Source organism: Cyprinodon tularosa, unplaced genomic scaffold (genome assembly GCF_016077235.1).
Source record: "Cyprinodon tularosa strain WSP-4 unplaced genomic scaffold, ASM1607723v1 ctg953, whole genome shotgun sequence".
Taxonomy (NCBI): Eukaryota; Metazoa; Chordata; class Actinopteri; order Cyprinodontiformes; family Cyprinodontidae; genus Cyprinodon; species Cyprinodon tularosa.
The window spans coordinates 319,757-333,352 of NW_024039733.1; the positions used below are offsets into that span (position 1 = coordinate 319,757).

At 54.1% G+C, this 13,596-nt stretch overlaps 1 protein-coding gene across 1 annotated transcript in view; it reads left to right on the forward strand.

Annotated features, from left to right (window-relative positions):
• The window catches only part of bcl2l1 (BCL2 like 1), a 29,716-nt gene extending 17,308 nt beyond the window's left edge, over window positions 1-12,408 (forward strand). Inside the window, exon 3 of the mRNA XM_038275337.1 lies at window positions 12,022-12,408. Coding sequence (XP_038131265.1) covers window positions 12,022-12,165 — 144 coding nt within the window. The 3' untranslated portion in view covers window positions 12,166-12,408. The remainder of the gene's footprint in view (window positions 1-12,021) is intronic.
• The last annotated feature ends 1,188 nt before the right edge of the window (window positions 12,409-13,596 follow it).

Below are 13,596 nucleotides of genomic sequence, written 5' to 3' on the forward strand. Positions count from 1 at the left end.
CTTTCGTCGCCCGGCTCACATCAGGAGGAGGCACAGAGAGCAGCTCTGTAACAATGCTCATTTTTTCCAGAGTGAGTGGAAGGGATGCGCTGTTCTTCAGGGATGACAGAATCTAACATGCATTTTTCATATCTCCTCACAATAGTTGGGGGATTTGGCTCTGTGATCATTTTGATAAAGTAGTTCTGCTCTATTGTCTCTCCAGGACTTTACTGCCCCAGTTCTTCTGCCTCCCCATTAAAAAGCCCTGAACTAAAAGAGCAGATCCAAAAAAGTTCAAAAGCTTTTTCAAATTCAAAATGTCAGAAATAGCGTTGAATTGCTGATATTTTGAATTGCAAAAGCTTCCTGGCTGGAAGAGAAACGTCGACTTGGAAACAAATTCCAGTAGAGTGATTTTAACGTTTTTTGGACTGACTCTGACCTGGAGGAATCTTTAGCAGCATACCTCAGAGCAGTGTTTCCTTCCTCACATTAATAACCGTTTCCTGCGCCGGTTGTTAGGACCTTTAGCGTCAGGCATCCTCCTCCCTCTCAGAGGCCTCGGTGATAAAGATGCAAACGGCATGGAGGGGCAGGAGGAGGAGCAGGAAGACAGGAACTCGTGGAAATGATGAGGACATTGATAAAATGCAGGAACAGACCTTTACTTCTTTGGCTTCGGAGAAGTTAGCAACCTCGGGGGGGAGGGGGGGTCATGATGCCGCAGCCTGACTGGGATAAAGAAGAACTTCACTGTTTCTGCCTCCCTAATGATCTGAAGCTGATTACACACCAGCATCACATTTACAGTAGTAGCTGTTTAAAATGTTCCCACTGTCCATGATGGGCCCCTAGCTGGTCCACGATGGGCCCCTAGCTGGTCCACGATGGGCCCCTAGCTGGTCCATAATGGGCCCCTAGCTGGTCCATGATGGGGCCTTGGATTGTCCATGATGGGCCCTCGGATTGTCCCTGATGGGCCATCGGATTGTCCAGGATGGGCCCTCGGATTGTCCATGATGGGCCCTCGGATTGTCCCTGATGGGCCATCGGATTGTCCCTGATGGGCCATCGGATTGTCCCTGATGGGCCATCGGATTGTCCATGATGGGCCCTCGGATTGTCCCTGATGGGCCCTCGGATTGTCCATGATGGGCCCTCGGATTGTCCATGATGGGCCCTCGGATCGTCCATGATGGGCCATCGGATTGTCCAGGATGGGCCCTCGGATTGTCCATGATGGGCCATCGGATTGTCCATGATGGGCCCTCGGATTGTCCATGATGGGCCCTCGGATCGTCCATGATGGGCCATCGGATTGTCCATGAGGGCCCTCGGATTGTCCATGATGGGCCATCGGATTGTCCCTGATGGGCCATCGGATTGTCCCTGATGGGCCATCGGATTGTCCGTGATGGGCCCCTAGCTGGTCCATGATGGGCCCCTAGCTGGTCCACGATGGGCCCCTAGCTGGTCCATAATGGGCCCCTAGCTGGTCCATGATGGGGCCTTGGATTGTCCATGATGGGCCCTCGGATTGTCCCTGATGGGCCATCGGATTGTCCAGGATGGGCCCTCGGATTGTCCATGATGGGCCCTCGGATTGTCCCTGATGGGCCATCGGATTGTCCAGGATGGGCCCTCGGATTGTCCATGATGGGCCCCTTGGATTGTCCCTGATGGGCCATCGGATTGTCCAGGATGGGCCCTCGGATTGTCCATGATGGGCCATCGGATTGTCCATGATGGGCCCTCGGATTGTCCATGATGGGCCCTTGGATCGTCCATGATGGGCCATCGGATTGTCCATGAGGGCCCTCGGATTGTCCATGATGGGCCCTCGGATTGTCCATGATGGGCCCTCGGATTGTCCCTGATGGGCCATCGGATTGTCCAGGATGGGCCCTCGGATTGTCAATGATGGGCCATCGGATTGTCCATGATGGGCCCTCGGATTGTCCATGATGGGCCCTCGGATTGTCCGTGATGGGCCCTCGGATTGTCCGTGATGGGCCCTCGGATTGTCCGTGATGGGCCCTCGGATTGTCCGTGATGGGCCCTCGGATTGTCCGTGATGGGCCCTCGGATTGTCCGTGATGGGCCCTCGGATTGTCCCTGATGGGCCATCGGATTGTCCATGATGGGCCCTCGGATTGTCCCTGATGGGCCCTCGGATTGTCCATGATGGGCCCTCGGATTGTCCCTGATGGGCCCTCGGATTGTCCCTGATGGGCCCTCGGATTGTCCATGATGGGCCCTCGGATTGTCCATGATGGGCCCTCGGATTGTCCCTGATGGGCCCCTCGGATTGTCCATGATGGGCCCTTGGATTGTCCCTGATGGGCCCCTCGGATTGTCCCTGATGGGCCCCTCGGATTGTCCATGATGGGCCCTCGGATTGTCCCTGATGGGCCCCTCGGATTGTCCATGATGGGCCCTTGGATTGTCCCTGATGGGCCCTTGGATTGTCCCTGATGGGCCCCTCGGATTGTCCATGATGGGCCCTCGGATTGTCCCTGATGGGGCCCTTGGATTGTCCCTGATGGGGCCCTCGGATTGTCCATGATGGGCCCTCGGATTGTCCCTGATGGGCCCCTTCGGATTGTCCATGATGGGCCCTTGGATTGTCCCTAATGGGCCCCTTGGATTGTCCATGATGGGCCCTCGGATTGTCCATGATGGGCCCTTGGATTGTCCCTGATGGGCCATCGGATTGTCCCTGATGGGCCCTCGGATTGTCCCTGATGGGGCCCTTGGATTGTCCATGATGGGCCCTTGGATTGTCCCTGATGGGCCCCTCGGATTGTCCATGATGGGCCCTTGGATTGTCCCTGATGGGCCCCTCGGATTGTCCATGATGGGCCCTTGGATTGTCCCTGATGGGCCCCTCGGATTGTCCATGATGGGCCCTTGGATTGTCCCTGATGGGCCCCTCGGATTGTCCATGATGGGCCCTCGGATTGTCCCTGATGGGCCCCTCGGATTGTCCATGATGGGCCCTTGGATTGTCCCTGATGGGCCCCTCGGATTGTCCCTGATGGGCCCTCGGATTGTCCCTGATGGGCCCCTCGGATTGTCCATGATGGGCCCTTGGATTGTCCATGATGGGCCCTCGGATTGTCCCTGATGGGGCCCTTGGATTGTCCATGATGGGCCCTTGGATTGTCCCTGATGGGGCCCTTGGATTGTCCATGATGGGCCCTTGGCTAATCCATGATGGGCCCTTGGATTGTCCCTCATTCTTTTGAAGCACAATCTTTGTATAAATTTGTCCATGATTGCAGGGCATTAAGATTAAAGAGAAGGGGCCATCTGCTGGTCAGAGGCCTGAATTGATCAGTTGTCCTGCTGGCTGATTATGGCGGTCCAGGAGAATAATGGAGCTTTGAGCGTCTCAGTCGATTGAATTGACGGATGGACGGGACCATCGTCACTGGCATGATGCGTGCAGATCGTGTATTGTGGACCCTGACGTGTCGATTTCATTCCCGATCCGTCCGGCCCTGTCAGGATGTCCTCATGCGCGATCCTTAATCCCGTCAGGGGCTTGTCTTACTCAGAGGAGGCGGGCCGCCGGATGTCTGTCCGTGCTGATGTCACAGCGAACTCGGCGTTCCTCAGATTGGCCCTGATGTAAACAGCTTGTCTCCGTGGGGTGGGATGGGGAAGGAACACATTGCTCAATAACCGAAGCACGTGAAGTGATGATATGGGCTGCAGCCTGCTTGGTTGGCATGGTGACAGCAGTGTTGTAATGGAGGAGTGATCCATCCTCTGATCTCCACTGAGGCCTCGGATTGATTCCCTGAGGGGCCCTCGGATTGTCCATGATGGGCCCTTGATTGTCCATGATGGGCCCTCAGATTGTCCCTGATGGGGCCCTTGGATTGTCCATGATGGGCCCTTGGATTGTCCCTGATGGGGCCCTTGGATTGTCCATGATGGGCCCTTGGCTAATCCATGATGGGCCCTTGGATTGTCCCCTACAATTTCTTTTTAAGCATCAATCTTTGTACTAAAATATTCTGTCATGATTTGCAGACATTAAGATCTAAAGAGAAGCGCCATCTGCTGGTCAGAGCCTGTAATTGATCAGTTGTTCCTGCTGGCTGATTAAGGCGGTCCAGGAGAATAAATGGAGCTTTGAAAGCGTCTCAGTCGATTGAATTGACGGGATGGACGGTGACCATCGTCCTGGATGATGCGTGTCAGATCGTGTATCTGTGGACCTGAACGTGTCGATTATCACTTCCCCGTCCCGTCACGGCGCTGTCAGGAGGTCTATTCATCGCCGATCCTTTAATCCCGTCACGGGCTGCTTGTCAGTGTAACTCAGAGGAGGCGGCGTCGCCGGCTGCTCTGCTCCGTGTGATGTCACCAGCAGGAACTCGGCGTCTCCTCAGTCTGCCCTGATGTAAACAGCTTTCTCCAGTGGGGTGGGTGGGGGGACAGGAACACATTGCTCAATAACCAGAAGCACGTGAAGTGATGATGATGCGGGCTGCAGCCATGCTTGGTTGGCATGGTGACAGCAGTGTTGTAATTGGAGGAAGTGATCATCTGCTGATCTCCACTCTGCAGGTCACTGCAGGATAATGAACTCTCTGCCTTTGACAGGAAGGAGAACGACTTCAGGTGCCACTCCACTTTAGACCAACTTAAACACTTCATAGATCATTTTAATGCCCCCCTCCCCTCGCAGCCGGCCCACATTAAGCTCCATCAGAGCATCATGTGATGGATCTGTCTGCGTTTCCTACAGCGGAGCACGGCCTGCAGGGTTTTTCCATCCGGTTCTGTGGGCTCATTCCGTTGCCCCTCCAGAACGGAACCGGTTGATCCCGTTTATTTTTGTCGAGTCATTGTTCTTCAAACATGAATGAGTTTAGAAGTCTGCTGAGTCAGATGTGTCTGCATCAGCTGACAGAGGCCTCGCCTCTCCAACGGCCTCAGACTCCAGCTTGGCGTCCTCCAACCGCTGTCGTTGCATCATGCAGGCAGTTTGGGGTCATGTGCTTCGTCGGCTCCTGGAATGTTTGTAACCGTCAACGGCAGCGTGTCTCAATCTGACGGGGTTAACTGATGCTTCATGCCCCGAAGAGGTTAAACTAACGAGCACAAGGTAGAACAACCATCAGTAGTGATCATTTGTTAGGATTTTATTACCTTTTAGGTTTGTTGATTTTTAAGGTAAAAGTTTCAGTGTTTGAAATAAATAGAGACGTTTAGATTTATAGCATCTAGAGACGCTGCTCTGATCCTGCAGACGCTCCTTTCTCCGAATGCTGGACGGCACCATTTATCAGCTGCAGATCCTCACACATCACACTTGCTAATCAGCTGCTTCTCAGTCACCGTGGCAACCAGCTTTATACATCCCCTTTTTTCCATTCACCCCTCTCCTTTCATGAGATAATCCTTCCTTCATCCTTTTGTGTTCCTCCAGAGCCGACGGAGGAATGGAAAGTTAGAGATGTATAAAACAGGAAGAAACGCTGCCTAGCATCCGATTCCTCTGGGAACGCGGCAGAGATGAAGGGAAGGGAGGAGGCGTGACCGTGTGAACCAAAGGAGAAGCTAAGATAGGGTTTACCTGTCAGGAGAAGATGGAGCGCTCCGACCGGCTGGGATCAGGTTGATTATAAAGCCGGAGTCTCAGAGGGAATCCTAAAATCACCTCATTTCCTAACGGCCGGTTTGAAGTTGAGAGACGGATAACAGAAAAAGTCACAATTTGAATGATGTCTGCAGATGCAAAGAAGCTCACAGCTGCAGGTGATCTGTATGAAAATGACCCGTGGCCACGATAAGGTGATGACCACAGCGGTTTGATTCATCCACCGGCTTCTTTACGCCCGCCATGATCCAGTAAAGGCACTAGAAGTAGTAAACTGCGCTAATGTGGTTTCCTCTTTCTAACCTTCATCTGACTTTTTATCAGCGTTAGCACCACATGTGTATGATAGAGGGCGCTGTGGAGGATCAGGGCGCTGTGGAGGATCAGGGCGCTGTGGAGGATCAGGGCGGATCAGGGCGCTGTGGAGGATCAGGGCCCTGTGGAGGATCAGGGCCCTGTGGAGGATCAGGGCGCTGTGGAGGATCAGGGCGCTGTGGAGGATCAGGGCGGATCAGGGCGCTGTGGAGGATCAGGGCGCTGTGGAGGATCAGGGCGCTGTGGAGGATCAGGGCCCTGTGGTGGATCAGGGCGGATCAGGGCGGATCAGGGCGCTGTGGAGGATCAGGGCGGATCAGGGCCCTGTGGAGGATCAGGGCGGATCAGGGCGCTGCGGAGGATCAGGGCGCTGTGGAGGATCAGGGCGCTGTGGAGGATCAGGGCGGATCAGGGCGCTGTGGAGGATCAGGGCGGATCAGGGCGCTGTGGAGGATCAGGGCGGATCAGGGCCCTGTGGAGGATCAGGGCGCTGTGGAGGATCAGGGCGCTGTGGAGGATCAGGGCGGATCAGGGCGCTGTGGAGGATCAGGGCCCTGTGGAGGATCAGGGCCCTGTGGAGGATCAGGGCGCTGTGGAGGATCAGGGCGCTGTGGAGGATCAGGGCGGATCAGGGCGCTGTGGAGGATCAGGGCGCTGTGGAGGATCAGGGCGCTGTGGAGGATCAGGGCGGATCAGGGCGCTGTGGAGGATCAGGGCGCTGTGGAGGATCAGGGCCCTGTGGCGGATCAGGGCGCTGTGGAGGATCAGGGCGGATCAGGGCGCTGCGGAGGATCGGGGCGCTGCGGAGGATCAGGGAGGATCGGGGCGCTGCGGAGGATCACGGGGGATGAAGGGGGATCAGGGCTGCAGGTTTCTGTTGCTGTTGATCCAGATATGGGATCAAATGGGTTGTGGATGTTTTAATCCAGTGTTTTTCAACCCTGGTCCTGAAGGCTTCCTGCTCTGCATGTTTTGGATGTTTCTGAGCTTCAGCAAAGCCTGATAATCTGCTTCAATTGATAACAGGTGTGTGAAAGCTGAGAAACATCTAGAACATGCAGGGCAGAGTGCCTGGAGGACCAGGATAGAAAAACACTGGAGTAGTGGACCCTTCTTATTTAAAGGAAAGTCTGGTCCGCAGGAATAATCAATGGATCCTTATTTACACCTAAAACTAATACGTTCGCTCTGATTTAATGAATTTAGTTTTAATAAGTACTAAAATATATATCATTTTCTTCACGATCACTGAGTCTGGGAGCGGCCATTTTTGCCCAAATATAGTAGCCCCTCCCTCCTGCCATCTTCCAGCAGTGACGTCACGGTGCGGTAAGCCTAGCGCCATTCTCCCCGCTTTCCAAGCTAAATCAATGGGAACTACTAGACACATCTGCAATCAACAACAATTATTGAAGATTTCCAGAGGACTTCACCATTGAAATTCACCAGAGCTGTAGTGAAACTGACAATGCCCACGTGCATGGCAGCTGGATGCTGGAATACATCGGGGAAAAGTGGAAAAAAAGAGTTATTCCACCTTTCTGATTCCTGATCCTCCACGGACGGGTTGGTCGTTGGATCGCCAACTTGAAGAGGGAGGATTTGCCATCGAACTTCTGGCCAGAGAAAAAACACGTCATTAATCCGATACTCTCTGATTCGCAAAGTGTGCTGGTCGTCGCCATCATGGATAATGGCGCGTTTTTTTCTACAGCGCCAGTTCACAATCATCTCAAGGCACTTTAGATCATCCAGTCAGATTGATTCAAAGTTTTCTATCTAAGGAAAACCAGCTGATTGCATCGACTCATTGACTCTTCAGCAATCCCTCACACTAAGCATGCTTGTAGCGACAGTGGAGAGGAAAAACTTCCAGCATCTTAAAGCCTGCTAGCTCACTGTGTTTCTGCGGAGGATGGAAGCAGAGATAACGGATAGTGTTTTCTCTGTAATTAGGAAAGTGTTTCAGGAGAAATGGCCTCTGATTGGTGACATGTCTGGGCTTGTCTCTGTCATGTCAAACATCAGGTGCTACGCCCACATTTTTAGCATTGTTGACTCATATCCGTACAAACAGCTGTTTCTAATAACTCTCCCTCTGTGACAGTGAAAGCACATATTGAGCAACCTTCATGTTTCACAGGAAGCCTCCTGCTGCCCGTGTCGTCACCACAGCTCACCAGTGTTCTGCTCAGCCAAATATTTACTTTACTCTGGGCACTTCCTGCCGTGCACAGATTCCTCACACTCATTACTGCGATTGAGCGGCTCATGGGTTTGCTGTGCAGAACAAATATTTTCATTGAGTAAGCGCTGAGAAATGAGAAGCATTAAAGGATAAAGTTCAGCAGAGCCTAAAACCAGTCACATGTTTTCAGAGGAATGAACCGGGCCTTATCACCGTGGGAATGAAAGCTCAGCAGGCGTCTGGTTCTGTGGGTTTACATGGAGCTCAAAGCTGAACGAATGGAGCTGCTGGTTAACTAGGTTAAAGGGATAGTTCGGTATTTTTGACATGAATCTGTATGGCATCCCCATCACCAGTGGCATGCAATCACACTGACTTACCCCTGGCAGCGTCCTGTGAGCAGAGTTATCGTCCAGCTTTGGTCAAGCCGAAAGTAGTCCGGCAGGTTTTTAGGACCAGCTCAGGGTCCCCTTCAGGTCCAGAACCCCAGAGCTCAGGGTCCCCTTCAGGTCCAGAACCCCAGAGCTCAGGGTCCCCTTCAGGTCCAGAACCCCAGAGCTCAGGGTCCCCTTAGGGTCCAGAACCCCAGAGCTCAGGGTCCCCTTCAGGACCAGAACCCCAGAGCTCAGGGTCCCCTTAGGGTCCAGAACCCCAGAGCTCAGGGTCCCCTTCAGGACCAGAACCCCAGAGCTCAGGGTCCCCTTCAGGACCAGAACCCCAGACCTCAGGGTCCCCTTCAGGACCAGAACCCCAGAGCTCAGGGTCCCCTTAGGGTCCAGAACCCCAGAGCTCAGGGTCCCCTTCAGGACCAGAACCCCAGAGCTCAGGGTCCCCTTCAGGACCAGAACCCCAGAGCTCAGGGTCCCCTTAGGGTCCAGAACCCCAGAGCTCAGGGTCCCCTTAGGGTCGAGAACCCCAGAGCTCAGGGTCCCCTTCAGGACCAGAACCCCAGAGCTCAGGGTCCCCTTCAGGACAAGAACCCCAGACCTCAGGGTCCCCTTCAGGTCCAGAACCCCAGAGCTCAGGGTCCCCTTAGGGGCCAGAACCCCAGAGCTCAGGGTCCCCTTCAGGTCCAGAACCCCAGAGCTCAGGGTCCCCTTAGGGTCCAGAACCCCAGAGCTCAGGGTCCCCTTAGGGTCCAGAACCCCAGAGCTCAGGGTCCCCTTCAGGACCAGAACCCCAGAGCTCAGGGTCCCCTTAGGGTCCAGAACCCCAGAGCTCAGGGTCCCCTTCAGGTCCAGAACCCCAGAGCTCAGGGTCCCCTTCAGGACCAGAACCCCAGAGCTCAGGGTCCCCTTAGGGTCCAGAACCCCAGAGCTCAGGGTCCCCTTCAGGTCCAGAACCCCAGAGCTCAGGGTCCCCTTAGGGTCCAGAACCCCAGAGCTCAGGGTCCCCTTCAGGTCCAGAACCCCAGAGCTCAGGGTCCCCTTAGGGTCCAGAACCCCAGAGCTCAGGGTCCCCTTCAGGTCCAGAACCCCAGAGCTCAGGGTCCCCTTCAGGACCAGAACCCCAGAGCTCAGGGTCCCCTTAGGGTCCAGAACCCCAGAGCTCAGGGTCCCCTTCAGGTCCAGAACCCCAGAGCTCAGGGTCCCCTTCAGGTCCAGAACCCCAGAGCTCAGGGTCCCCTTCAGGACCAGAACCCCAGAGCTCAGGGTCCCCTTAGGGTCCAGAACCCCAGAGCTCAGGGTCCCCTTCAGGTCCAGAACCCCAGAGCTCAGGGTCCCCTTCAGGTCCAGAACCCCAGAGCTCAGGGTCCCCTTCAGGTCCAGCTCCCCGCTGCGGTCAGACGGCGCAGAGAAAAGCAGAACTCTGTTTGGTCTCCTTAGCTGGAAGAAAGGAACAGTAGAGGAGGTGTTTCTACCAACCAGGAGATCAGAACTTTGTTCTCCTCCTTCCTCCTCTGCTCCTACAGAAGCTCATTTAGGGCCAAGCGGTCAGATGGACGTCCTCGTCTGTTGGGTCTGAGGCTTATCACGGAGCAGCACGCTCTCATCCTGTGGGGTGATAATGAAGATTGGTTTCCTCAGAACTCCCCTCAGCAGTGGACCCCCCCCCCCCCCCCCTATTGATCCCGTGTTTTTATTAAAGACGTTGACATTAGGAGGAGGGCAGCGATTGGCTGGAGGTTACATCAGTCTGTCTTAAAGGATCCAGCAGAACATCTCTGGTCTGAGTCTCACCTGGCTGCTAGACGCTGACATCACGGCATACTTTACGGTAATTATGGGCCGACTGGTTCTGCTGAATAATTCAGAGCGTTAATCAATGCGCTCTGATCTCATATTAGTTCTGATCCATCCCATAATGGCTTCTAATGGAATATCGTTCAGCCTTTAAAGCGTCCCAGGAGAGCCAAGCTTCGGTTGCTGCAGCGCCGAGCCGTAAGAAAGGTCCGAATCAGCTTCTATTAGTGCAAAACTTTCTGGAGCGGGCCAGACGGCGTGCTGTACGATACTCCGCAGAAAATCCAGTCCTGATCCAGAGTCTGCTACACCTGGGGGGTCCATGAAGACCTGGACGGACTGCTGACCCACATGGAGGTCTGACACTGGAACAGAACCATCAGAGCAACTGGAAAGATGGGAATAGATCCTGATCTGGACCGCTCCGTTTATCCGTCTCCATGGAGACCGTTTAGTAACCTCAGTTACTGCACAGAGGAGGTGATTTCATGGAGCGGAGGCCTCCTGGTCCAGAACCTTCAGTCAGGTTCTGACTCTCTGCTGGTTTTTGCTGAACAGCCAATCATGGATGATCATGACATGATGCCATAGAAATAAACTGCACTGAATTGAAACCACAGTACAGACCAATCTGTGTGTTATGGATCTATGGTCTGCTTCACTTTCACCATTTCTCAGTATGTGTACTTGTGCGTTCTCACGTGCTCGTGTACTCGTGAAACGTCATCAGCCTCAGTCTGAGAACTGCCCCAATTAAGAACAGCGTGTCCCGACCCGATCCGTCCCGGAAGCGCCCTCCGTTCCACGCCATCAGCTCTATCCAGATATACATCCAGGTTCCCCTCCATTTTTAGTTTGGTAAAAAGATCTAAATCACATTTTTCCCTCCCCAAAAATACTCAAATATAATTGGTTAAAGATTAATAATAGATTTCCTGAGAAATAAATGCCTTAAAATCCTTTCTGTTTTATCAGTCTGTGCTTTAGTTTGATGTTTTCATGCTAACATTATGCTATATAGCGCCTAATCTAAAGAAAGAAACATCTAGAATGCAGATAAAGATGATTTAATCAGATTTACTGCTCTGATCGTGTCACATGATGACGTCAGAGAAAAAACATTAAAATTGTCTCAGAAAAGTCATCAAACATTTTTTAAAGATGTGTATTAGCATTAAAGATAGAAATAACTTCTTAGATTTGTCATTTTGTTTAGACAGATGTAAAACAAAAAGAACTTTCATCTAGAACAATCTGGACAATTTAATTTTTTTTAAGTGCAGCCTTGAAAAAAAGTAAAAATGTATAAAAACAGTGATAAACATGACTGTAAATTTAGTTATTCTCGCCCCCCCCCCCCGACTGTGTTCACTATTATTCCCCCAATAAATGAAAAAGTCATAATTTATTATTATGTAGAGAGCATTAATAAGAGGAGGCGACATGCAGCTGCGGACGCGCTGCGTGCGGTGATGTCACGCGGCGGCTGATCGTCCTCCTCAGCGTGTTTGCTGAATGTCAGCGGCGTTCTGTTCATTAGCGAGCTCACGCCGCCGTCGGGGCAGCAGCTGCTTCTTCTGACTGATCTGCTGTGACAGTCGCACCGTCTGCCAGCATCCATCCCTCTGAGACCTGGAGAACGGATGCGCCGCCCGCCGCCATCCTAAGGTTGGCTCAGGTGTGGCGAAGCACGTTTATTTTCAGTGTTTTTAAACGTGTTTGTTTTCATCCTCCAGGAACGCTTTGCTGAAATCTTCGGAGGCGACGCAGCGGCTGAGAGCAGAAGGTCTCAGGAGAGCCTGAAGAACTGGCTGCTGCTGGGGATGAGCGTGGCGACCGCCCTCATAGCCGGCTCCATCTTCGCCCACAAACGCCTGTGAGAGGACGCCCCCTCCCACCGCCATCTATCACTATGGTGGACGTTAAAGGAGGGTCCTGATCATGATGTTTACCAGCGTCTCCTGCGGCGGACCGAGGAGCCGCAGATGTTGGCGGCTGACAGGAAATCGAAGTTGAAGTATTGATGTCGGGCGATGGTGGTTCTGCTGAGACTGAGCCGTTTGTTCCTTTATCCTCCATGTTCAGATTTATTAAAGATCTTATTTTCTGTCTTATTTTCTGAAGGTTTGAATCAGTTTAATTCATTTCTGTCTGAGGACAACAGGACTGTCCTGCTGGGACAACAGGACACCTGCTGGGACAGCAGCCCTGAACTCAGTGTTGTTCCTGCAGAGAGAAGCTTTGATTAGTGCCATATGAAGAAGCCCCCCGGCCCCCACCCACCCACCCGTCCGTCCTTTTATGGACTGAGAGCAGCGGCTCTAGGGGAAGCAGCTCTAGGAGCAGCAGTGTTGAAGACAGCAGGAACTACTGTAGCAGCACATGAACTGTAGAAGCCCAAAGGACGAGACGTGAAGCGGGTCGCTAACCGACCCGTCGCTATCCGACCCCGTCGCTAACCGACCCGTCGCTAACCGACCCGTCGCTAACCGACCCGTCGCTATCCGACCCCTCGCTAACCGACCCGTCGCTAACCGACCCGTCGCTAACCGACCCGTCGCTAACCGACCCGTCGCTAACCGACCCGTCGCTATCCGACCCCGTCGCTAACCGACCCGTCGCTAACCGACCCGTCGCTATCCGACCCGTCGCTAACCGACCCATCGCTATCCGACCCCGTCGCTAACCGACCCGTCGCTAACCGACCCGTCGCTAACCGACCCGTCGCTAACCGACCCGTCGCTATCCGACCCCGTCGCTAACCGACCCGTCGCTAACCGACCCGTCGCTAACCGACCCGTCGCTAACCGACCCCGTCGCTAACCGACCCCGTCGCTATCCGACCCCGTCGCTAACCGACCCCGTCGCTAACCGACCCGTCGCTAACCGACCCGTCGCTATCCGACCCCGTCGCTAACCGACCCGTCGCTATCCGACCCCGTCGCTAACCGACCCGTCGCTAACCGACCCGTCGCTATCCGACCCCGTCGCTAACCGACCCGTCGCTATCCGACCCCGTCGCTAACCGACCCGTCGCTATCCGACCCCTCGCTAACCGACCCGTCGCTATCCGACCCGTCGCTAACCGACCCGTCGCTATCCGACCCCGTCGCTAACCGACCCGTCGCTATCCGACCCGTCGCTATCCGACCCGTCGCTATCCGACCCCGTCGCTAACCGACCCGTCGCTATCCGACCCGTCGCTATCCGACCCGTCGCTATCCGACCCGTCGCTATCCGACCCGTCGCTAACCGACCCGTCGCTATCCGACCCCGTCGCTAACCGACCCGTCGCTATCCGAACCGTCGCT